This window comes from Dermochelys coriacea, chromosome 2 (assembly GCF_009764565.3).
Source record: "Dermochelys coriacea isolate rDerCor1 chromosome 2, rDerCor1.pri.v4, whole genome shotgun sequence".
Classification (NCBI taxonomy): domain Eukaryota; kingdom Metazoa; phylum Chordata; order Testudines; family Dermochelyidae; genus Dermochelys; species Dermochelys coriacea.
This window is the reverse complement of record NC_050069.1, coordinates 141,895,552-141,922,251: the sequence shown is the minus strand read 5'-3', so window position 1 is coordinate 141,922,251 and position 26,700 is coordinate 141,895,552. Positions and strand designations below refer to the sequence as shown.

Here is a 26,700-nt window from a genome sequence, read left to right as displayed (position 1 = left end):
TAAGGCTGACCGGTCTGTAGTTCCTCGGGTTCTCCTTCTTCCCTTTTTAAAAGATGGGCACTATATTTGCACTAAATATGGGCACCACTGCACTAAAAACAGCAGTGTGAACAGCGGGGCTTGGGCTGGAGTTCAGGTTCTCAAACCTAGGGATTCAGGTAGGGTTGACAGCCTGAGCTGCAGCCTAAGTGTATGAGTCTATGAATCCACACTGTTATTTTTAGTGTGCTAGCTTAAGCCCTGTTAGCATGAGTCTATTTAGCCAGGTTGGGAGGCTCTCTCCCAGCTGCACTGTAGACATGCCTGTAAAGCACATTTCATTCAAGGGAATCAGAGTGCTATAAATAAGAGTTTTCCGGTACTTATACATATTATCATTAATAAGGAGCTTGCTCACTTTGCATACTGAAGGTTAAAAACTCTTCATAAAGCAAAAGAAAAGGTGAAAAGATTCCACTATTTGTTAGCAAGATCTATAGCACCACCAGCAGCAGTTTGAAAGCATATTCTCATGAGCACTGTTTTTAAAAAATGATTTTGTCTTGCCCTCAAATGCATCTTGCTGTTGCAGAGGTAGAAATCTATCAAGGGCTTGGGGAAGAACCAATAAAGGGAAAAACACATCACCATCACCAGCAAAATCTCTTATTTTATTTGTTATCCTTTTTTGGCAGCAAAATATAAGAGTGGTGCTGAGCACTGTGGTACTTTATACTTTATCAGTACACACAAAATATACAAAGAACAACAAGCTCATTACTCTGAAAGCTTAAACTATAGTCAAAGATTGATGTCCTAATCAGACAGGTCAGACATACAACAGCCTATCTCTTAAGGGATTTTCCATACACAGTTGGCAACAAAACAAACAACTTTCTTCCCTTCAGTTGGACAGCTGCCCAAGGGCTCCCAATCCATGGCTAACAGGAGGAAGCAGTGGTTGTACAATGAATAAATTGCTATAATCATGTAACTGTCTTTCTGGGAAACCTGAAGAGATGAATCAATCCTTTTAATGAAAGACTGAGCAGCGGAGATGGAATGAGAGTGGGAGTACATCTAGACTTATAGCAGTTATGACCTCTTTTCAGACAGAGAAAAATCTTTTATTTTAACTCTCCTATAATTTATGTTTGAATCTCAAAAAATCACAGAACAGTTCCTTGGACCAATGCAATCTTTTTAGGCTGCTTAGGAAAAAGCTTTCCCATCTGGGAATTCCATATGTATGGAGGAATCCCAGGGTGGAGTACAACTCATATAGGGGGCTCTTCTGTTAAGCACGGTGGAGGGAGGAGTGTTTGGAGCAATACTGCACTGGGATAATTTTAGAGCACCTCTGTGGCTGTTTTAAATTTCTGGGAGGAGCTGAGCTGTCTACCAGCAGCCACTGAGATCAAGGGAGCACAGAGGTCTCTCTCCCCCACCAATGCCAAGTGCGGGCCAGCAAGGGCTGAGGATCTGGGTCTATGGTTTTTGTGAGGTTTTAGACAGAAATTGTACTGATAATTTCATTTGAAATAATAATTTCATTTTTTATTTTTGTTAGAATTATTTCCTAAAAATTGGGTGAAATAATGAAATAATAAGTTTGGTTTTTGCAGGCTGAAAATCTTGGGCCAAATCTTGAAGTTCTTGTTTAGGCAAATCTCCGATTCAACTCAATGGAATTACTCCTGATTTATACTAGTATAAATGAAAACAGAGTTTGGGCTCACAATCCTTTTTACTGCCCCATGTTTTGTGTTCTTGTTTCTATTCGGAATGTAGCACACGTTACACATTTATTTGTGTATTTTAATTTTTTCTTTCATTTAGGTCCCAATCTTGTTTCTATTTAAATCAAAAGCAAAATTCCTATGACTTCTATGGAAGCCAGATCATTCCATTACTTGCTTATTGGACACCTAGGCTGCCACAACATTTGAATATCTCACATTCAATTTAAAATAATCAAATCCAAACAAATGAATCATCCAAGGGGCTGATTCAATAAAATTTATGCAACTCACCTTCTGTAATGGTAATGATGATTTAAAAGCTTGAATATACAGGTTTTATGCATGTATACATGATTTCCCTTGAAGTTCTTTTTCAAATTATACAAAATTTCTGGTGGTAATTAGCAGACAAAGCCATTTTAAAAGAAAATCTCAAAGTGTCTTACCTCTGCTTTTATTTTATTGTCTCCAAAACAGAGATGCTGCAAGTAGGCTGCAGCGTTGGACTGTACTGAGGGGAACTGATGCTGTAACATCTGTATAACTTCAGGAAGTTCTGGATCTCTCCATCCAAACTCTCTGTGCACAAAGAAACAAGAGTATCCTCAGCAAAGAACCTGACAACAGTGGATACATATATTAAATGTGGCAATGATTCACCCACCAGTACAGTTAGAAATGTATAGATAAAACCCTGATTTTTATTTTTTGTTATTTTCAATGCCAGAAAGAATATGAACTTAGAACTTCCCCCCTTTTCACTTCTACCATTCTAACACAACTTTATAGAATAGTAGGTTTAATCTGAATTATTTATTCTCTCATCAAGGGCCCTTCTAAGTTTTAACATAATTTAAATCCAATGCACTACAGGAAACTCTGATAAAGATGAAATGAAGAAGGAAAACTAATTATACACACATGTGTACACACGCGCACTTAATGAAAATTGGAAATGTTAGGCTTAAATATTACTGACTGCAGAAAAGATTCATTTAATTACTATAATCATTATGTGACAAAACTGATATCTAATACAGAAAACAACCATGTATTGTGTCTTTTATTCACTGTATCCAGGTACAATGTAAACTAAAAAACATAATTAATGCACCAAAAATCACACAGCTGATATCTTTTACATCTTTGCAAATATATGCCTAATTGAAACTAACTCTGCAAATGTCTCTCAAATGTACAGACTTGATCTTGTGAGGTGCTGAGCATCCTTAGAGCCAAATGACGATGGGATTTGAGGATTTCAGATCATCTCAGCACATGATCAGCATCTTGCAGAACTGGGCTCTAAATGAATATGTCAAATCAGGTACAACTTTGTCTCTGCACTCAAGGAGTTTGAGTGGGAGTTCTGTTGGAGGAGAAGGTAGTTGTACTTGGTTTTGTATTTTTAGTATTTGTGTGTGTGTAGGGGCTTTGTGCTGGGAGAGCAGTTGAGCCCTGCTTAGGGGGTGGGGCTTCTGACTAGGGGTCCTATAAAGGTAGCCAGCCAGTCAGGCAGTGGCACAGACAGCTGCAGTAGCACAGGAGCTAGTAAACAGAGCTCTAAACAGGGGAGTTTGAATTGTGGTGCTTGTTTGGGGTTTGCTTTTGCTGGGTGGGGGTCTTTTTGGTGTGGCTTGTGTTTCCCAGATTAACAGGATTTAGGTGGGAAGGTGATGACAGATATGGAGGCAGCTGTGGGAGTGACTCCTGTAGTGGAAGACACATTGAGGATGACTGGATGTGGAAGCTGTGGTATATACATGATCCTGGAGGGGGGAACCGGTAAGAGTTTTTTCTGCATGAAATGTCGTCTGATAGAGCTGATGGAGGAAAAGATCTGAGGTTTGGAGATTCAGGTGGAAAGTCTGGTTGAGTTTAGGAAGGGGTTTGAGCAGATGATGGAGCAAAGATATGAGGTATCTGAAGGGAAAAGCTCAGACTCACGGATAGAAGCAGGGCTGGGGAATTTTGAGGGGAGACTGGATGAGGAAAGTGGTCAGTGGAAACATGTGCCTAAAAGAACCAGGCAGAGGAAAAGATGGGCTAGTGAAGGAGAAATAGAGCTTAGGAACAGGTTTGCAGAGTTGGAAAATGAAGAAGGGGCTCAGCCGGTACTTGTTGAAGGTGGAAGGGTAAGGAAGAAGAGAAGAGAGGCTAGTCCTATAGGAAAAGCGGAAGAGTCAAGGGAGACTACACCAAATATGAGCCCCAGGAGGATACAGGATGGGTTGAAGAAGATTCTAAGGGAAAATAGGAGTGGAAAGAACTTGCAGCCAGAGGGAACGGGGGAGAGACTGGAGAATAGCACCGTCACCAGGAAAAGGCAGGTTTATGTGATCGGGGACTCTTTATTGAGAAGAATAGACAGGCCTGTAACTAGAGCTGATCCAGAGCATAGAAGGGTGTGCTGTCTTCCGGGTGCTAAGATACGGGATGTAGACCTGAGGTTGAAAAGGATCCTAAAGGGAGCAGGAAAGAATCCCCTAATTATCCTTCATGTGGGAACAAATGATATGGCAAGATTCTTGCTGGAAAGTATTAAGGGAGACTATGCTAGGCTGGGGAAGATGCTTAAGGAAATTGAGGCTCAGGTGATCTTTAGCGGGATCCTTCCTGTTCCTAGAGAAGGGCAACAAAGGTGTGACAAGATTATGACTGTCAACAGATGGCTTAGGCAGTGGTGCTATAAGGAGGGCTTTGGGATGTATGGCCACTGGGAGGCATTCACGGACAGAGGACAGTTCTCTCGGGATGGACTTCATCTGAGTAGGGAAGGAAATACACTTCTAGGATCGAGGCTGGCACAACTGATAAAGAGAGCTTTAAACTAGGAATTAGGGGGAGATGGATGGGAGATATCCAGGAAATCTCCACGCCAGATTTTAGCATTGAGAGGGAAGAAGACGAAGTAAGAAAGGATACAGCTGTGGGTAGGAGAAGGTATATAAGGAGCGAGGGCGGTGTGGATACTAGTCTAATAGGTTATACTGGCTGTAAAATGACTGTGCCTAATAGGGTACAAAATGTGAGCGAGGCCAAACAGCAAAAATTAAGACGTTTCTACACCAATGCGAGGAGCCTAGGTAACAAAATGGAGGAACTAGAGCTACTGGTACAGGGAGTGAAACCAGATATTATAGGGATAACAGAAACATGGTGTAATAGTAGTCATGACTGGACTACAGGTATTGAAGGGTATGTGCTGTTTAGGAAAGACAGAAACAAAGGTAAAGGGGGTGGAGTAGCATTGTATATCAATGATGAGGTAGAATGTAAAGAAATAAGAAGCGATGCAATGGATAAGACAGAGTCCGTGTGGGCAAAAATTACATTGGGGAAGAAAACTAGTAAAGCCTCTCCTACGATAGTGCTTGGGGTGTGCTATAGACCTCCGGGATCTAATTTGGATATGGATAGAGCCCTTTTTAATGTCTTTAATGAAGTAAATACTAATGGAAACTGCGTGATCATGGGAGACTTTAACTTCCCAGATATAGACTGGAGGACCAGTGCTAGTAATAATAATAGGACTCAGATTTTCCTAGATGCGATAGCTGATGGATTCCTTCATCAAGTAGTTGCTGAACTGACTAGAGGGGATGCCATTTTAGATTTGGTTTTGGTGAGTAGTGAGGACCTCATCGAAGAAATGGTTGTAGGGGACAATCTTGGTTTAAGTGATCATGAGCTAATTCAGTTCAAACTGAATGGAAGGATTACAAAAATAAATCTGCAACTAGGGTTTTTGATTTCAAAAGGGCTGACTTTCAAAAATTAAGGAAATTAGTTAGGGAAGTGGATTGGACTGAAGAATTTATGGATCTAAAGGTAGAGGAGGCCTGGGATTACTTTAAATCAAAGCTGCAGAAGCTATCGGAAGCCTGTATCCCAAGAAAGGGGAAAAATTCATAGGAAGGAGTTGTAGACCAAGCTGGATGAGCAAGCATCTTAGAGAGGTGGTTAAGAAGAAGCAGAAAGCATACATTGAGTGGAAGATGGGAGGGATCAGCAAGGAAAGCTACCTAATTGAGGTCAGAACATGTAGGGATAAAGTGAGACAGGCTAAAAGTCGAGTAGAGTTGGACCTTGCAAAGGGAATTAAAACCAATAGTAAAAGGTTCTATAGCCATATAAATAAGAAGAAAACTAAGAAAGAAGTGGGGCCGCTTAACACTGAGGATGGAGTGGAGGTTAAAGATAATCTAGGCATGGCCCAATATCTAAACAAATACTTTGCCTCAGTCTTTAATAAGGCTAAAGAGGATCTTAAGGATAATGGTAGCACGATAAATGGGAATGAGGATATGGAGGTAGATATTACCATATCTGAGGTAGAAGCGAAACTGCAACAGCTTAATGGGACTAAATCGGGGGGCGAAGATAATCTTCATCCAAGAATATTAAAGGAATTGGCACCTGAAATTGCAAGCCCATTAGCAAGAATTTGTAATGAATCTGTAAACTCAGGAGTTGTACCGAGTGATTGGAGAATTGCTAATATAGTTCCTATTTTTAAGAAAGGGGAAAAAAAGTGATCCGGGTAACTACAGAACAGTTAGTTTAACGTCTGTAGTATGCAAGGTCCTGGAAAAAATTTTGAAGGAGAAATTAGTTAAGGACATTGAAGTCAATGGTAAATGGGACAAAATACAACATGGTTTTACAAAAAGTAGATCGTGCCAAACCAACCTAATCTCCTTTTTTGAAAAGGTAACAGATTTTTGAGATAAAGGAAATGCAGTGGATCTAATTTACCTAGATTTCAGTAAGGCATTTGATACTGTGCCACATGGGGAATTATTAGTTACATTGGAGAAGATGGGGATCAATATGAACATCAAAAGGTGGATAAGGAATTGGTTAAAGGGGAGACTGCAATGGGTCGTACTGAAAGGCGAACTGTCAGGTTGGAGGGAGGTTACCAGTGGAGTTCCTCAGGGATTTTGGGACCAATCTTATTTAATCTTTTTATTACTGACCTTGGCACAAAAAGTGGGAGTATGCTAATAAAGTTTACAGATGATACAAAGCTGGGAGGTATTGCCAATTCGGAGAAGGATCGGGATATTATACAGGAGGATCTGGATGACCTTGTAAACTAGAGTAATAGTAATAAGATGAAATTTAATAGTGAGAAGTGTAAGGTTATGCATTTAGGGATTAATAACAAGAATTTTAGTTATAAGATGGGGATGCATCAATTAGAAGTAATGGAAGAGGAGAAGTACCTTGGAGTATTGGTTGATCATAGGATGACTATGAGCTGCCAATGTGATATGGCTGTGAAAAAAGCTAATGCGGTTTTGGGATGCATCAGGAGAGGCATTTCCAGTAGGGATAAGGAGGTTTTAGTACCGTTATACAAGGCACTGGTGAGACCTCACCTAGAATACTGTGTGCAGTTCTGGTCTCCCATGTTTAAAAAGGATGAATTCAAACTGGAGCAGGTACAGAGAAGGGCTACTAGGATGATCCGAGGAATGGAAAACTTGTCTTATGAAAGGAGACTCAAGGAGCTTGGCTTGTTTAGCCTAACTAAAAGAAGGTTGAGGGGAGATACAATTGCTCTCTATAAATATATCAGAGGGATAAATAAGGAGAGGGAGAGGAATTATTTAAGATGAGCACCAATGTGGACACAAGAACAAATGGGTATAAACTGGCCACCAGGAAGTTTAGACTTGAAATCAGACGAAGGTTTTTAACCATCAGAGGAGTGAAATTTTGGAATAGCCTTCCAAGGGAAGCAGGGGGCAAAAGATCTATCTGGTTTTAAGATTCTACTTGATAAGTTTATGGAGGAGATGGTATGATGGGATAATGGGATTTTGGTAAGTAATTGATCTTTAAATATTTAGGGTAAATAGGCCAAATCCCCTGAGATGGGATATTAGATGGGTGCGAACTGAGTTACCCAGGAAAGAATTTTCTGTAGTATCTGGCTGGTGAATCTTGCCCATATGCTCAGGGTTTAGCTGATCGCCATATTTGGGGTCGGGAAGGAATTTTCCTCCAGGGCAGATTGGAGAGGCCCTGGAGGTTTTTCGCCTTCCTCTGTAGCATGGGGCATGGTTGACTTGAGGGAGGCTTCTCTGCTCCTTGAAGTCTTTAAACCATAATTTAAGGACTTCAATAGCTCAGACATAGGTGAGGTTTTTCATAGGAGTGGGTGGGTGAGATTCTGTGGCCCGCGCTGTGCAGGAGGTCAGACTAGATGATCAGAATGGTCCCTTCTGACCTTAGTATCTATGAATCTAAGGGAATAGTGCCCAGGAAAACTCTCCTGATTTTGCAAAAAGAAAAGGAGTACTTGTGGCACCTTAGAGACTAACAAATTTATTAGAGCATAAGCTTTCGTGAGCTACAGCTCACTTGTGTCTCAGGAGTCAGATGTATGTGCAGGATCTCTGAATGAAATGAAGAAATCTCACCTCACATGCCTTTAATTCTTAGGGCTGAATTTTTCCCTCATATACAACATCCACATTTTCCACTGACTTCAGCAGGATTTGTGCATGTGAAATCTAACAGTAGAACATGGCTCTCGAGCTGAAATTCACACAATATTGACAAAGAGCCTGAGTAAAATGGGCTTAGTGTGAGGGGAATGAGGAAAACCATATCTGCCCCCTGATCAGGACACAGGGTGTAGAGAGGTTGCATAGGCCCTTTGTTGTAGCCACTCCAGCCACTGAGGCTTGGGATTACTGGATACCCATTATCTGGAACCACTGCTCCTCACTTGGTTTGCTGCCAAACAGTCCATCTGCCCTGGCCTATGAGGACCAGTGCCCAGTTCTACCTTGTATAAAGGATTCAGAGACCCATACCATTCACTTCCTTCTTCCTAAATCATAGTGACTCTGCTGAACTGAGACCTACCATACCATGTTGGGTGAATTCGCTCAGTTTGAGTAAAACTTTCAGTATACCTGCAGCCTCCCTTTAGCAAAATCAGACAGCTCGCACTTACAGTACAAGTTCCCCAAAATGAATTGAAGCAATAACAATGCATACTACAAAACAAGATTGATCCTGCAATAACAAGTAGTCTTTGTTGAAATTCTAGCATCACCTATTTGTCTTTTCTTTTATCTCTCTACTATTCCATCTCACATAGCATTTTCTGTCAGTCAGCCCGAGAAGTATCATTGTACGTCGCATCCTTACAAAGATCCAGGATGATAAATATATGACACAAAAGAAATATATTTATAATTCTGTGCTTTATCAGTTCAGACTAAATAAGCTGTGTTTGATGTAAGTGATAAATTTTACATAAACTGTTTATTACAGAGAAAACATAAGGACACAACAACAAATGATACAGTGGCTGTTCCAGGGTGGATTTAGACTGTGAGGAACTATCCAAGACCTAAAGACTAACACATTTATTTGGGCATAAGCTTTCGTGGGCTAACACCCACTTCATCAGATTTTCCACTCCATGCATCTGATGAAGTGGGTTTTAGCCCACGAAAGCTTATGCCCAAATAAATGTGTTAGTCTTTAGGTCTTGGATAGTTCCTCACAAACACATTTATTTGGGCATAAGCTTTCGTGGGCTAAAACCCACTTCATCAGATGCATGGAGTGGAAAATCTGATGAAGTGGGTGTTAGCCCACGAAAGTTTATGCCCAAATAAATTTGTTAGTCTCTAAGGTGCCACAAGTACTCCTCATTGTTTTTGCTGATACAGACTAACACGTCTACCACTCTGAAGCCTATCCAAGACCTTGTGTGCTCCTGTGACACTGACAGGCCAAGTGCCAGGGAATGCTAGAGTCTTAGGACAATTCACTTGTATGTAAAAAGAAAAGGAGTACTTGTGGCACGTTAGAGACTAACAAATTTATTTGAGCAGAAGCTTTTGTGAGCTACAGCTCACTTCATCGGATGCATACAGTGGAAAATATAGTGGGGAGCTTATGCTAATAAATTTGTTAGTCTCTAAGGTGCCACAAGTGCTCCTTTTCTTTTTATGGATATAGACTAACAAGGCTGCTACTCTGTCACTTGTATGTGAATATCAAAGCAGTGTTAAGCATTAGTGTGGGTTCAAACTAAGTCACTTGTATGCTAATAGAGATCAAAGGAGCTGTTGATTGTGGTGTTTTTGTATATCTCCTGTAGTTTGCTATTACATTACTTCTATGTTATGTATACCCTATAATTAAATAACCCCTGATCCAAGGTGTGTCAATGTAAGATCTTAGTCAGGTGTTAAAACTTCATGGAAACTAAAGAAGGATTGTTGTTTGCTCTTACTTTTCCTTTTACATTGTGTATACCCCTGTGACTAAACGCATCAAACATGAATGGAACCTAGGAAATGCTAATGAAGGACTTAATGGCTATAACAGGAAATGCTAATTTCAAAGCAAGGGTTCATGGAGGAGTAAAGACACTTAATGGATTGCTTTCTGTGTGGAAAAAGCTATACATATGGATTCATGAAATGAACCGGCATTTCTGGACTGTTTGGATTCTAACAGGGTGGAATAACTAAACAAGAAGGCAGATATCCCCAGAATTATTCTGTGTAACCCTGAAATACTTTTGTAGACTGGCAGATTATTACATCTCTGCTATCATTTGGATTTACAAACTTTGATTGACCTGTTAATGTATTTTACCTCCTTTGACGTTTCATTTATTTTTCTTAGCTAATAAATATTTAGATAGTTTACTAGAGAATTGGCTACCAGTGTTTCTGGTGTAGGATTCAGAGTACGAATTGATTTGGGGTAAGTGACTGATCCTTTGGGATTCGGAGTAACCTGATGTAGTATGATTTTTGGTTTATATAATCTTTTATCACAAAAGTTCCGGTTGTCGGGAACACAAGCTTGGTGAAATCTAATTATAGAATATACCATCAGTGTGGGATGTCTGCCCTATTTTCTGAAAGTCTGACCTGAGATTGGCACTCAGAATTTTGAGACACTCCAGAAAGCATAACAACTCCATAGCAAGTCTGACTTAAATTCTACAGTTCTCCAACCCAGCAAAGTGGAGATAGGGTTCAAAACTGATGTTTTTTATTGAATTAAATATGAACATGAATAGCACAATCACTACAATACAGCCGCTGATTTAATTTTTTATTAAATTCAATTTATTTTTTGCTGCCTCTAAATTTTTAATGTTCAGTGTGTTGCAGTATTTGTATTGAAAATGCATAAGTGTATTATAGAACTATCAGGGGAAAGCTGGAAGTTTTGGCAGTTCTTCAAGGGACAAATGGGACTTCAGGCAGCTGAAAAGCTGTTGGAAGCAGTTTGGGTTTGTGAGATAGCACAGTATCGGCTCACATGCTCAGGGTCTACTGAACATCGTATTTGGGGTTGGGAAGGAATTTTTGCCCATGTCAGATTGGCTGAGACCCTGGAGAGGTTTCACCTTCTTCTGCAGCATGGGGCCCAGGTCACTTGCAGGTTTAAACTAGTGTAAATGGTGATTTTCTGTAACTTGAAGTTTTTAAACCATGATATGAGGACTTCAGTAACTCAGTCAGAGGCTAGGGGGTCTATTTCAGGAGTGGGTGGGTGATGTTCTGTGGCCTGCATAGGGTTAGCAATGTGGAGGAGATCAGACTATGTGCAGATGATCATGATGGTCCCTTCTGACCTTAACATCTATGAATCTATTGAATGATCAGCAGTGAAATGGTTAACAATGTTGACCTTCAAATATACAACACAACATATCAAAGTTGACACAAGAATGTTTCATGATGTTGGAAGACTGATTTAAACTCACTTTGTGTTTGGAAAGTTTCTTTTGCAACCATGGTGTAAGTTGATGTGCCTGGATTGGTTTCGGTGGAACTACATCAATTTACACTGACTGAAGATCTGCCCCCTCTTCCCCCCCCCCCCTTTTTTTTAAACAAGAGCTTCATTTCTGCAATGAGAGATGGATGCCATAGCAAATATTACAGCCAAAGAATGATGCAGTATGTGGCCTCTGACTATGGCATTGTATGCAAAAGGAGATGAAAAGCGATTTTGGTTACATATTGAATTTCTATTTGGCAAGCAGGTAGCACAAATCCATGAACAAATCACAGCTGAACACGGATGGCATTATACGCTAACAGGTATTACAACCAGTTTCTGACATCACTTACACAGATGTAAATCAGGTGTAACTCCATTAACCTCAGTGGACCAAATACACTTTCCAGAATATTTTGTTGCCAGGGAAAAGAATAAGTAAGTTAAATAAGAATCAGCATGAAAGTCTGAATCTTTCTGGTAAAGAATCAGTAGTTATTCTCCTGATCTAGCAAAGATATACTACCCTGTTTCAGCACAAGACTGACACAGCGGGACATCAAACTGTTAAACAGGCACCTCGCTATCCTCACTTCATAGCAAGAAAGGGCAGAAACAGTATTATTATATGTAAGCAGAGTCAGGATGAGCTCTACCCTGACATCTGGTGGCAAGTTGTGGGGTTGTGGAAAATAACTTCAGGGGCTGATCTCATTTGCATAGGCACACCCACCCTGCCTCAATGCTCACTTTGGCTGCTGTAGGAGTCCTAGTTTCTTTGTTATTGGGGCAGGAAGAATAAACTATTATCCTGATTATATGAATCAAGGACAGTGGAACTGTACTTGGCCTTTTGTTATGATGGAGGGACTGACCATCAACTCAGCAGCACTCGCTAGGCAAGGGTCATGGGTTCCAAAACCCAGTGCATAGAGAGAGGAGGGGGATAGGTATTAATATCTGGTGGTATGGGTCCCTGGTGAGGGCCTTACATATTAATTGCACCTTCTCTCTGCACTGTGGAATATCGGAGCTAGTTTTGATTCTACTAGGAGTCTAGTTATAGGCTGCTAAGCAGAATTTGCTTTGGGCTAACGGTACATCAGCATTGGTGCTCCCCTTCTACAAGCTGAAATCACTGAAGAGCTAAAATTACTAAGTTGAAATCACTGAGTGTTGTGTTAAGGAGTTGCGGGGGGGGGAGGGGGCTGAAGATATATTGTGGAGCGGCCGGCAGAGCAGAGCGATTCGTGGGACAGCTGGTGGAGCCCCACGGAGAGGTGGGGAAGTCGGCTTCAGACCCGGTAAGGTGCCCATTTAACCCCCCTCCCCATTTCCACCCAGGTTGGGAGGTAAAACTCTGCAGATAAACTTTCGAACTCTGGGGCTGCAGTGACCAGGGACAGAGACTTTGGGGTTGTTGGACTTTTGGGACTTTGGGTGATATTTGCGTTGCTGGACTCAAGAACAAAAAGGAAAGGACACAGCCCAATTTGCTTGGGGTGGGTTTTTGCTCATGGGTTGTGTTATGAATCCTGTTGGCGGTGTTTCCTCAACATAATGCCACCTTGTCTCTCTGTTATTAAAAGGCTTTTTCCAGTAGTTGACAATGGCCCACCTTGATTATCACTACAAAAGGTTTTTTTTTTTTCTTTCCTCCTGGTAATAGCTCACCTTACCTGATCACTCTCGTTACAGCGTGTATGGTAACACCCATTGTTTCATGTTCTCTGTGTATATAAAATCTCCCCACTGTATTTTCCACTGCCTGCATCTGATGAAGTGAGCTGTAGCTCACGAAAGCTTATGCTCAAATAAATTTGTTAGTCTCTAAGGTGCCATAAGTACTCCTTTTCTTGTTATAGTGTTGTCATTCTCTGGAAAACATTACTACATTTTGATGTCCCGGTGCAAAATTGAGGTGATCTGGAGAAGTTAACAGGGTCACTGATTTTTTTTTAATATCAACAATAATTCTTACGTTGTACAATCAAATTCCTCACAGCATTACACAAGCCATTAAAAATTCAAGAAAACTTTGATCTTTGTAATCATATCAGTTAGGAAATGCACATTTTCTTTATTTAAACTACTGCCAGGTGACACCATTGATTATTATGATACAAGCCTACCTACTATAGCAAATTAAAATCATGTGAATGTGAACAGATAAGAGAAGGATTAATTAGAGAGTGAATTCTCATTACATTTCAATGTGAGTTGGTACTTGACTTCCTTAAATGGCTTTTAAATTCTCAGTCACAGTTTTTACATAGACTGCACCAGCACAGGTGATGCCCAAGATCATAGGTGAGAGCACAGGTAGCTTATGGTACCTTCAGCTTCTTCTTTTCTTGATTTATGCCAAGTGCTCCTTGACTGCAGCTGAGACCTAGGTCAATATGTTGTTCTACTCAAATAGCTGATACTCAAAGTTTTTTGCTAATGGGAACTTTCCTTTGCCCCTCCCTAAAAACTGCTTAAAATTTTTTTCAACAATATCCCAAAGTAATGACTAAAGTATATTGTACTATATACTGATGAATACATTTGAGATCTGCTGTAGCAATATATAACAAAACTAGAAGATGCTGGCCATTTCTGCAAGAGAAATCCAGCCTTTTCCCCTTGAGTTTTGTGCAAGAATTGAACACACTGCAAGTAGATAAAGCTTCTTTCATAAAATGTTAGAAAGGTGTCTTCACACAACAGTGCGAGGGTTGAAGCCATTCAAATTAAGAAGAAAAAATGCTTCAGCTCCTTATTAAAATTATTTTATTCTGCAAAATCTCATAACGCTATTTAAGATTTATCCACTGAAGACAGTCCTGGAAAGTTAATAGAAAAGACAAAAAATATTTTTTTCTGCAGAATAAGTCATGACAAGTACCAATAGCTCCTGGTTTTCTCATGAACCATTTGAAAAAATGTAAGGGAATAGGAAAATATGTAAATCTAACCTTTTACTATATGTATCTAACATTTAAACCACCAATATTTTGAGTAAAATAACACAGTGCATGCACATGTCATATTCCAAGTACTCAGAAATATAGTTAAAAATAAAACAGGAGGCTGTAATTATTTTGCATGAGAACTTTATATTGACACCAAGCAAAATATTGTAAATGAAATTATAAAGTAATCTTTTGTACAGAATCCTAGTTTAAATAAAGAATGGCAGTACTGCAGGCTATACCAGAAACCTACAAAGTCTTCAGAGTCCACAAATTCTGGAGAAGAACAACTTCTTGAAATATGAAACTTCAGCAGAGGTAAGGACTACAGTATTATTATTAATACAGAAGCCCAACTCTTCCAGGTTACCACTAGAATGGACAGAGCAATTCATAACAAATTATTTGATGAATTTAGGCTCTTTTTGTGGAATTTGCTATTTGAAATTATGACACTTTTTGTACTTTTTAAACTGTATGTTTGATTTCTAACAGTTTCCTGTGTGCATTTCATATTCATTATTTCATATGGGCTGGATAACTGTAGCTGATAAGTCACATGGCATTATTTCTATTTCCCAATTGGGCAAGTGAACATTTACTTCCAAAGTGAATACTCAAGATTCAGGTTCTATCATCCATATGCTAATAAAATGTGATCACCCACATGTCTGCAAAATTAGCACAAAGGGGAGTGAGCATGGCAAAAGTGACTTTACTTAAAAAGTCTACTGGCTCATCACTGCCATTGTTCTATCCAGCTCAGCTGACAAACACTTGTATGGCAACAGACTAGCGCATGGGAAGATTCACTTGAGCTGTGATTTCTGAAAATAAAATAAAAAGGGCACCAATATATACAAGATGACCTGTGTTTAACAGAACAGACTTTCTTTTAAGATAGGAATGCTGTAATTAACTGACAATTAAATCATACTACTGATATAATTTAAAAAATGATATTTTTAAAGATAGGAAGACAAATTTGGGTGAAATTTTCTTGCACTGAACACAGAGACATGCCATAAAATCACAAGTGCGAAAATGACCCAGAAGCTGACCACTCCTAATCTGGCCTTCCTTAAACATTATGGTAAAGTCACTGCAGTTTGCTTCTGATAGGAGCCATAAACAGGCATTAAGGAATGTGGTCTCTGTGTTCTGTGTGGAGCAATCACTTCAGATTTTTGGTAGTTTCTTGATTTTGGCCCACATTAGCCAAACATATTTTTCTGCTGCTGTGAATTCTGGTATAGTTTCTGACACCAATGTTGTTGAATGAAATGGAAAGGACAATTCAAGATCAGAGGATACAAAATCAAAAGGAGCCCACTGAACAAGAATCCTCATATGAGGATATCATATCACTTAAGACCCCATGATCATTCAAAGAGGAGTATAAAGGAGTAAAAGGTGAGGCCATGGTTACTCTTCTTCTTGAATTGCACAAGTCACTCCAAGCTTTACTGCTCTGTGCCACGTTCTGCATGTCATTAAAAAAGAAAGCAAATAGGGCTCGATCCCTTCCCCAAATCCAAGATGTTTTGGCTACCCCACTCTTCCTGCAAATAGTGGGTACAGTTCAGCAGATCCTCTGAGGAAAGGCAACAGAAGTGGAGGTCAGGAAGCTCTAATTTCTTTTTATCAAAAACCCATGTACATGAAATGTGAGAGTGTCTTTTGTGTCACTTACTGTGAGGTGCTCGTGGACAATGTCTAGTGACTGTTTCACCTAAGAACAGGTATAGGTGAGTTCCTAGACTCAGAGGTGAAAGTAAGCCGGTATGCCCCGGTACGGCGTACCGGTAAGAGCCGGTGCACTGTACTGGGGCAGCCCGGCTTTCCCAGGGGGCAATTTAAAGGGCCTGGGGCTCCCAGCAGTGGGGCAGATAACTCCACCTCTATAAAACCCCTGAGTAGTCACTTAAGATAGGTTTCACCATGTTCACATACAAAGGACCAGAATTTTAAAAGTGTTCTGCACCAGTAGTGACCACTGAGGATATTTCATGTAGGTGCCCAAATGAGAGCTGAACTCTTTTAGAAATCTGTTCCACAATATTTAATTAATCCTGTTAAATAGAATCTCATTTGTGTGAGCTTAATCACATTGGACAGAAAGTTTAAAAACTGAACTTAAGACTTATTATTAATTATAAACAAGTGCTTTCACCGATACTGTAAGATTCACAGTGCTATGTTTTACATGTGGGTACATTAAGGATGTGTATGTACCACATTTTAACTTACAAGGTTCTACAGTCTCCTCTGCTCTGTTTTGCAATTACATGAGGTAGCATGGCTTCAGTTCTAGTGCCTGTTACTAATACCCACAATGTAATGGTGTTCAACACCTAAGAGTTCTACAATATTGTAAATGTATTGCAGGCTCCAGTGAATATTACACAACAATCCCATCCACTGTACAATTTAGCATATAAGCCAGGTTTCAGAAACCACTTTGGCAAGAATTGTGAACTACTGTATTCTGAAAATGCAGTTAGGACTTCTAATCCAAACAAATGTGACCCTATCATCTAAAATTACATGTATGTTATGGAATATGTAAGTGAAGGTGACTGATGGTGTAAATGATTAATTCAATATGAATATTTTACTTATTTTACAGGATTTTGTATAGGGAAAAAATAAGAAAGTAAATTAGGACGTGTTAGTTACTCCTCCATAACAAAGAACTAAATGAAATTAATAGGCAGCAGGTTTAAAACAAACAAAAGGAAGTATTTTTTTACACAACACACAGTCAACCAATGGAATTCCATGCCTGAGGATGTTGTGAAGGTCAAGACTATAACAGAGTTCAAAAAAGAACCAGATATGTTCATGGAGGATAGATCCATCAACAGCTATTAGCCAGGATGGGCAGGGATGGTGTACATAGCCTCTGTTTGCCAGAAGCTGGGAATGGGCGACAGGGAATGGATCACTTGATGATTACCTGTTCTGTTCATTTCTTCTGGGGCACCTGGCATTACCCACTGTCGGAAGACAGTATACTGGGCTAGTCTGATAGTATGCTTTAGTCTGACCCACTATGGCCATTCTTATGTAAGGGACCAGGATGTAGGCAGTATGGCCTAGAAGTCATAGCTGGACTGGAGTCCACACATCAGGGATGATAGTCAATGAGCAGGGGTCAGAGGAATTGCTATAGCTGAGTTAAATAAGCAAGAGTCAGGGTCAAAGTCAGGCCAGGGTCGGAGACCAGAGATCACAGACAGAACCAAGCTTGAAGCAGGAGATGGATAGAGCCCTTTTTAATGTTTTTAATAAAGTAAATACTAATGGAAACTGCGTGATCATGGGAGACTTTAACTTCCCAGATATAGACTGGAGGACCAGTGCTAGTAATAATAATAATAGAGCTCAGATTTTCCTAGATGCGATAGCTGATGGATTCCTTCATCAAATAGTTGCTGAACCGACTAGAGGGGATGCCATTTTAGATTTGGTTTTGGTGAGTAGTGAGGACCTCATAGAAGAAATGGTTGTAGGGGATAATCTTGGTTTAAGTGATCATGAGCTAATTCAGTTCAAACTGAATGGAAGGATTAACAAAAATAAATCTGCAACTAGGGTTTTTGATTTTAAAAGGGCTGACTTTCAAAAATGAAGGAAATTAGTTAGGGAAGTGAATTGGACTGAAGAATTTATGGATCTAAAGGTAGAGGAGGCCTGGGATTACTTTAAATCAAAGCTACAGAAGCTATCGGAAGCCTGTATCCCAAGAAAGGGGAAAAAATTCATAGGCAGGAGTTGTAGACCAAGCTGGATGAGCAAGCATCTTAGAGAGGTGATTAAGAAGAAGCAGAAAGCATTCAGGGAGTGGAAGATGGGAGGGATCAGCAAGGAAAGCTACCTAATTGAGGTCAGAACATGTAGGGATAAAGTGAGACAGGCTAAAAGTCAAGTAGAGTTGGGAATTGCAAAGGGAATTAAAACCAACAGTAAAAGGTTCTATAGCCATATAAATAAGAAGAAAACTAAGAAAGAAGAAGTGGGGCCGCTAAACACTGAGGATGGAGTGGAGATTAAGGGTAATCTAGGCATGGCCCAATATCTAAACAAATACTTTGCCTCAGTCTTTAATAAAGCTACAGAGGATCTTAGGGATAATGGTAGCATGACAAATGGGAATGAGGATATGAAGGTAGATATTACCATATCTGAGGTAGAAGCAAAACTGAAACAGCTTAATGGGACTAAAACGGGGGGCCCAGATAATCTTCATCCAAGAATATTATAGGAATTGGCATCTGAAATTGCAAGCCCATTAGCAAGAATTTTTAATGAATCTGTAAACTCAGGAGTTGTACTGAGTGATTGGAGAATTGCTAATATAGTTCCTATTTTTAAGAAAGGAAAAAAAAGTGATCCGGGTAACTACAGGCCAGTTAGTTTGACATCTGTAGTATGCAAGGTCCTGGAAAAAATTTTGAAGGAGAAATTAGTTAAGGACATTGAAGTCAATGGTAAATGGGACAAAATACAACATGGTTTAAGAAAAGGTAGGTCGTGGCAAACCAACCTGATCTTCTTTGAGAAAGTAACAGATTTTTTAGACAAAGGAAATGCAGTGGATCTAATTTACCTAGATTTCAGTAAGGTGCCACATGGGGAATTATTAGTTAAATTGGAAAAGATGGGGATCAATATGAACATCAAAAGGTGGATAAGGAATTGGTTAAAGGGGAGACTACAACGGGTCCTACTGAAAGGAGAACTGTCAGGTTGGAGGGAGATTACCAGTGGAGTTCCTCAGGGATCAGTTTTGGGACCAATCTTATTTAATCTTTTTATTACCGACCTCGGCACAAATAGTGGGAGTATGCTAATAAAGTTTGCAGATGATACAAAGCTGGGAGGTATTGCCAATTCAGAGAAGGATTGGGATATTATACAGGAGGATCCATATGACCTTGTAAACTGGAGTAATAGTAGTACGATAAAATTTAATAGTGAGAAGTGTAAGGTTATGCATTTAGGGATTAATAACAAGAATTTTAGTTATAAGATGGGGATGCATCAATTAGAAGTAATGGAAGAGGAGAAGTACCTTGGAGTATTGGTTGATCATAGGATGACTATGAGCTGCCAATGTGATATGGCTGTGAAAAAAGCTAATGCGGTTTTGGGATGCATCAGGAGAAGTATTTCCAGTGGGGATAAGGAGGTTTTAGTACCATTATACAAGGCACTGGTGAGACCTCACCTAGAATACTGTGTGCAGTTCTGGTCTCCCATGTTTAAAAAGGATGAATTCAAACTGGAGCAGGAACAGAGAAGGGCTACTAGGATGATCCGAGGAATGGAAAACTTGTCTTATGAAAGGAGACTTAAGGAATTTGGCTTGTTTAGCCTAACTAAAAGAAGGCTGAGGGGAGATATGATTGCTCTCTATAAATATATCAGAGGGATAAATACAGGAGAGGGAGAGGAATTATTTAAGCTCAGCACCAATGTGGACACAAGAACAAATGGGTATAAACTGGCCACCAGGAAGTTTAGACTTGAAATTAGACAAAGGTTTTTAACGGTCAGAGTGAAGTTTTGGAATAGCCTTCCAAGGGAAGCAGTGGGGGCAAAAGATCTATCTGGCTTTAAGATTCTACTCGATAAGTTTATGGAGGAGATGGTATGATGGGATAATGGGATTTTGGTAAGTAATTGATCTTTAAATATTCAGGGTAAATAGGCCTCATCCCTTGAGATGGGATATTGGATGGATGGGATCTGAGTTACCCAGGAAAGAATTTTCTGTAGTATCTGGCTGGTGAATCTTGCCCATATGCTCAGGGTTTAGCTGATTGCCATATTTGGGGTCGGGAAGGAATTTTCCTCCAGGGCAGATTGGAAGAGGTCCTGGAGGTTTTTCGCTTTCCTCTGTAGCATGGGGTACGGGTCACTTGAGGGAGGATTCTCTGCTCCTTGAAGTCTTTAAACCACGAGTTGAGGACTTTAATAGCTCAGACATAGGTGAGGTGGAGTGGGTGGGTGAGATTCTGTGGCCTGAATTGTGCAGGAGGTTGGACTAGATGATCAGAATAGTCCCTTCTGACCTTAGTATCTATGAATCTACGACAAGAATCAGGGTCAGAGCCAGGCTGGGATTGGAGGCTGGAGATCAGGAAAGGTCTGGAGTCATAGCAGGCCCAAAGTCTGTGGTGTTAGCCAAACAACTTCCAGGGGCACCCTCCAGGGTTAAATAAGATGGTTGGCCAATCAGAGGGTACACAGGGTACTGTCACTCTGGCTCCCTTGTGCAGTATTTCCTGAGGTGCCTATTCTCTACAGTCCTCCCTGGCTTCAGCTCTGCATGGCTTCATTGTGGCACTGATGAAACATCAGCATCCCAAGCTTTGCAAACCAGGTTCTAATCCCTGCATTCTTACACTTCGTTCAAGTAATGTCAGAGTAAGAACCTTTAGTATTTAACCCATAAGAACATTTGGGGAAAAAAATCAACTTTTAATGAAATAAAAGATAATCTATTATCTTAAACTGATTGACTGATTGACTGTCACTCCCTAAAATAGTCTCTCAATGTAGATATGATGACCAAATATATTAATACCAGGAGTTTCAACACTGCATTTTTAGAATGCCTTATTATTCTTGATACAGTTGGTCGTAAGGGCCGATTTACATGCCATATTGTACAGTGGGAAGAATTGTTTGTGTATTATTGGTGGGGCCTACTCTAAGTTTCAAAATAATGCATGAGTTCAGAGGTTCAATAACTTGAATACAATGGGAGTTTTGCATGAATAAGGCCCTCAACATTTGAATTTATATTCTTCATACATTGATCAGATTTGAGACAAAGTTTAAATCTCTCTAATTACATTTCACATTTAAACATAAATTGATATTATGTGTGAGAATTAGGTTTTTCTGTCAGTAGATGAATTCAAGTTTTGTGATACCCTGTTCCCTACTGATTTGGCCCTAGCAGCACAGTGACCACTATTTTAAATAGATATATTAAGTATGGAGCAGTATTTTTGGGGGGAAGGTAAAATCTTTTAAAAAAATATATGTAAGATGAACAAAAGACTAAAAGCTGAGTTCAGCAGACATAACCTGTATTTTTTGCTGTCTACTATTCCACTGGTTGTCAGTTATTCATTATTCACAGTTTTATGCAGAGATACCTATCTGGGAAAAAACAACACAACCACCCAACAGCTACAAATATGTGAGCATTGATTGCAAAGATGCTAGATCATACAGTAATTTTTTAAAAAAAAATGTCTCTCCAGTTGGTATAATAGGGACACATCTTAAATACCAGTTTTACACCAAATTTGAGAAGCAGGTGTGATAGCTGCATATAATATACATCCATTGGTCACAGTAAATTTCTAGGGAATTTGAATTCCTATTTCTCAGTTACATTATTAGAGCAGAACATTCACATATGATCAAGCAGTTGGCATAGACAAGCATTGACACCCATAGTTATTCCAGTCCCAGCAACATTCCCTACAGGCAGTGTTGTAGAGATGCCTGCTGTAGGCAACCATATGTTTAACAAAGAGTGGAACAACACAAAGTATATACCACAGAGAGAAAACACTTCTCATTATCTTTAGATACCAACATTAGGGCCATAGCCAGGGAAGGGCAAGCAGGGCCATCATGTAGGGAACAAAGCTATGGGGGCAAAAAAATGGGGCAGCATGGGGGAGCACCTGGAGTCACATGCTCCCTCCCTCCCGCGTTTATTTCTGCCTTCCATTTAACATAGAGGTTTTCAAGCTGTGGTGTGTGCCTAGGGTGACCAGATGTCCTCATTTTATAGAGACAGTCCCGATATTTCGGGCTTTTTCTTATATAGACATGTGTTACCCTCCATTCCCTGTCCTGATTTTTCACACTTGCTATCTGGTCACCCTAGATGCACCCCATAGTTTGAAAACCATTGCCTCCTGTCTGGAGCCAGCAGATCAGAAGTTGGTGGGTGCCACCCAGCCAGCTCAGGCCCTGGCTCTCTGGACTGTGGGAGTCCAGGTGCTGGCTGGCTGCTTTCTTGCACCATGTCTGACAGGTGTATTTATTACATTGCATCATCTTTCTTGCATCATGTCTGATAGGAAAGTTGTAGGAATTTGTTTCTGGTGCACTGGGAACAGAAATAACACATGTAGCTCAGGTTCAAACAACATACACACAAAAAAAGAACTAATCAAAGTTGAATGAAGATCAAAGAATGGATTTCCTCCAATGTTATGAAAGATATCGTAAAGGAGATATTTACTGTGATTAAAAATACTTTGAGGGGAAAATACCAGCAATATGGTGATCCCTGTGTAAGGACTTTACCTCAGTAAATTCAAAAGGAAGTCAGAAAGGTGCAAAATTAGCCTAGATTAAAAAAAAACAACCAACCAACCAAATAGAAAATATATTGATGGAAACAGCCTAATAGATCTTTTCCCTCCCTTACTTCTCTTATGGCATTGTAAATCAAATTTAACATTCTTTTATATTCAATTTTATTAGAACTGAATCTGAAATATTTCTGTACAAAAATTTCCTTCTTCAAATACGCACACACACTAGTTATTATAGATTGCTAATGAATTCTGAGGTAGTTGTTGCTAATTAAGAGGAGATAGCAATAATGTATCTGCTCTGAAAATGAAAAAAACATAAGATTGGGTAGATTATCTAAACAGATATAAGAAATAAAATGCAAAGGGAATCAACCACTGTGGGTCCTATTGACCTTCACTGTCAGCGTATGTCAAGATCCACTCATTTCTCATGGGAAATGAAAAACACGGAGCCATAGCATTAGGGTGACCAGACAGCAAGTGTGAAAAATCGGGACGGGGGTCGGAGGTAATAGGAGCCTATAAAAGAAAAAGCCCCAAATATCGGGACTGTCCCTATAAAATAGGGACATCTGGTCATCCTACATAGCATCCCTTTGCTTTTAGTCAAATCTGGCCAAATTAAGAATGGAAGCAGGAAGAGAGACGAAAAGGCATCATTCTTGCCTTACAAGCCTGTGGATACCCTTTTGATATGAATACCACATTAAATGGGGCTCTGAACATGTTGGGGAGACTTCGTTATCTGCTACATTCATGGCAACTCTAATGGGAATTAATAATGGCAGCTTCACATTAACACATGAGCTGCACTTCTACCTCATTTAGAGAAGGTAGTGTAACCCATGTGCCTAATAGGGAGATATCTCTTTAAGAGACCCGCTCGGGGGAGGTAGGAGTGAGTTGTGTCTCGGTTATTGTTGCTAGGCGGATTAAGCACTCCACATCCAGAAGCTTCTGGAATTGGGTGTGGTCGTTTGGGGTCTGCTCCAATAGGTTCCCTGTTGCTGGGGTCAGGCTCCATGAGGGCTAGCAGTCAGGGCAGCTGCTTTGCCGAAGGCCAGGTGCCCGGTGTGCGCTGGGGGAAGCTGAGCCCAGGAGCAGGAAGCCGGCTGTTGTCCCTAACTCTGAAGCATTTTGCAGCAGGGTCTTGATGTTGTTAACCCTCTGACCGGGAAGCCTGGGCAATGCTAATGATAGCAAGGGGAACTTGGGAGGAAAAAGAGCTTCTATTTTAATTGTATGCTTTGAATGTTCGAGTTAAATTGCCTCAGCTACTCTGAATCACCAACTTTTCTTTAAATGGAGTAATGGGGAAAGAGTCATTTCTATTTTGTTGTTCTCAGTTTTGTATTTTCTTGTATTTTTCTTAGACACATGGAAAGCATTACAAACGTTACCTTTATGAAAGGTAGTATGCCTCCAGTATAACTGAGAAATACATTTTTATTGTTCCCGAAAAGCTCAGAATTCAATCTTGGATGCCTATATGTAAGCCTAAGGGGACTATAAGGAAGAGAAAAGAGACATTTTGCATTTTATTAAACCCTGTAAATGCACAACTCCACCAAGACAGTGGAGTTAATTATGACCAGATTAGAGAAGTGTGTGTGTGTGTGTGAGAGAGAGAGAGAGAGACTATGTTAAGACAGATTCAATGTATATAGTACCATACAATCATACTAAATGCACTAAACATGCCAAATCTGTGATCTCAGAAGTTTTCACCATGTGTTTATTCCCTAGCAATGAGGTTCTTAACACTTTCTGAGAAGTAGGTGTTTCTGCATAATTTGCTTACCAAATGGCTTGGAAAAATTTTAAAAAATATTTAAGGTAACTAACATTTTGGTCACAAACTTTTGTTACTGATATCCTTACTGATTACAGGCGCAATTTTTAGTCTGTCCTCTGGGGAAAAAGCATTGTATTCATAGAAAGAGGAGTACAAGTGGGAGGAAACATTTATATCATTGACTAATGAGATGGTAATCTGATTATATTTTGTGTGTGGAAATAGCTCAGTGAGGCACATGAATGGGTACCTGGCAGAGATTGGTAGAGGTGGAATTGGCAACACAATTTTCAATTGAGTTAGGTGCTTACATTGCACATAAAAATATGCTGCTACCTGTTACCACATGCAGTTATTTACTTAGCTAGATTTACAGATCAGCCACAATTGGGCCTCCCTTATTGCGTTAACAATTAGACAGAAACAAATGATTGTGGGTCAGTTTTTCTAGCTAGGCTCACAATGGACCATTTAAAGTACTTGGATACCTGTGTTGTGGGCACAACCAATAATTAAATCGTCTATTTGTATAACTTGTGCCTGATATTATGGATACAAAAAAAGGTCATGCTTTGAAAACCCATGGATTGCAACTCAGTGTATGCTTTAATATTTGAAAATGTAGTTTATTTGGTTGATCTCCATGATATTTCAAATGTAATGTCGCTGAATTTACAAACATGTACCAGATAGTTCTTTTGAACATCTGAAAAAGGAAGACAGTAAGAACATATTTTACTTGATGTTGCTGCTCTTTATTTCTGACATCCTCACATTTAACTCCTGGACATGCCCCAATCTCTGATAGCTTGAGCTATTATAACTATTCATTAATGTTTGCATGACTTCATAATGAATTATTATTTTTGCACATATTTTACTATCAAGTATTCACAGCACTTAAAATCTCAATCTTGTACAGTGCTGAGCACATTTGCCTAATCCTGGAAAGCACATACTGTACTTTTTGCTTAATTTTAAGGATGAGTGGTCCCATTGACTTTAACGAGACTACTCGTGTGTAAAGATAAGTGCATGCTTAAGTACCTTGCTGAATTATATCTGAATGCTGAGTACCTTACAGAGTAGAACCTTATATATCTCCAAGGTGTAGAACCTTGTGTAGTGGCAAACTTCCTTCTTTCATTGTAGAAAATGCACTTCTGCCCTTCTATCTATCAAATGATCTCCAATTAGAGATCCTCTTCCCTGTCTGCATTTACTATAGTACTTAGTTTCAAATTCTAAAATAAGAAATCATAAGATATGGACTGAAGGAGAAGGAAGGCAAGTACCACTTCTACATGATGAAAAATCACCCATAAATGAGCCTAGTATGGGTTCCTAAATGATCCTTCTCTTAAGTGGAAAAGATTTATTAAGGTGTTGCATCTTAATGCAAGTTCCCTAGAGACAATCATAATAAAGAAACTCCAATTTTAGATTATTGCATTCCTTTACAGCATGATTAACTTCGGGCGGGGGGGGGAGGAAGAGAGATATTGATGGTTGCATGGAAATGTCCATGAATATATTTTTAACTGAAATATGTTTATACAGCTATTTGAATTATCAGAGGTTATTCTGGTTCTGTAAAAGCGGCAGAGTCCTGTGGCACTTTATAGACTAACAGACATATTGGAGCATAAACTTTCGTGGGTGAACATTCACCCATGAAAACTTATGCTCCAATACGTCTGTTAGTCTATAGGTGCCACAGGACTCTTTCCTGCTATTTGAAATACATCTTCTATACTAACAATACTAACCACCCCCTTACTCATAACTGTCTTTTTAACAATCTAGGAATACCAACTCAAATGTGCATTACATTTTTTCTCCCCCTCCCCCTTCAAAGTTCACCATTACTTAGGCACTTAGAGTAGCTTACCATTATGTAGACATAGCATCTGCTACAGGAATTGTTTTAAAAAGAATTTGAGGCTAGTATAATTAATGCCAATCAACTCGGGCTTATGGAAATAGATCTTGTTAAACTAACTATCTTTTTTGATGAGATTACAAGTTTGGTTGATAAATGTAACAGTGCTGATGTAATAGACTTCTGTAAGGCATTTGACTTG

The 26,700-nt window shown here is 39.6% G+C and overlaps 1 protein-coding gene across 14 annotated transcripts in view; it reads right to left on the bottom strand.

Moving 5' to 3' along the window:
- The window catches only part of CTNND2 (catenin delta 2), a 1,224,220-nt gene that overhangs the window by 301,691 nt on the left and 895,829 nt on the right, over positions 1–26,700 (bottom strand). For all 14 annotated transcript variants that reach the window (XM_038392622.2, XM_043508458.1, XM_038392619.2 and 11 more), the window contains one exon: positions 2,168–2,300. In XM_038392622.2, the coding sequence (XP_038248550.1) occupies positions 2,168–2,300 (133 nt within the window). The remainder of the gene's footprint in view (positions 1–2,167; positions 2,301–26,700) is intronic.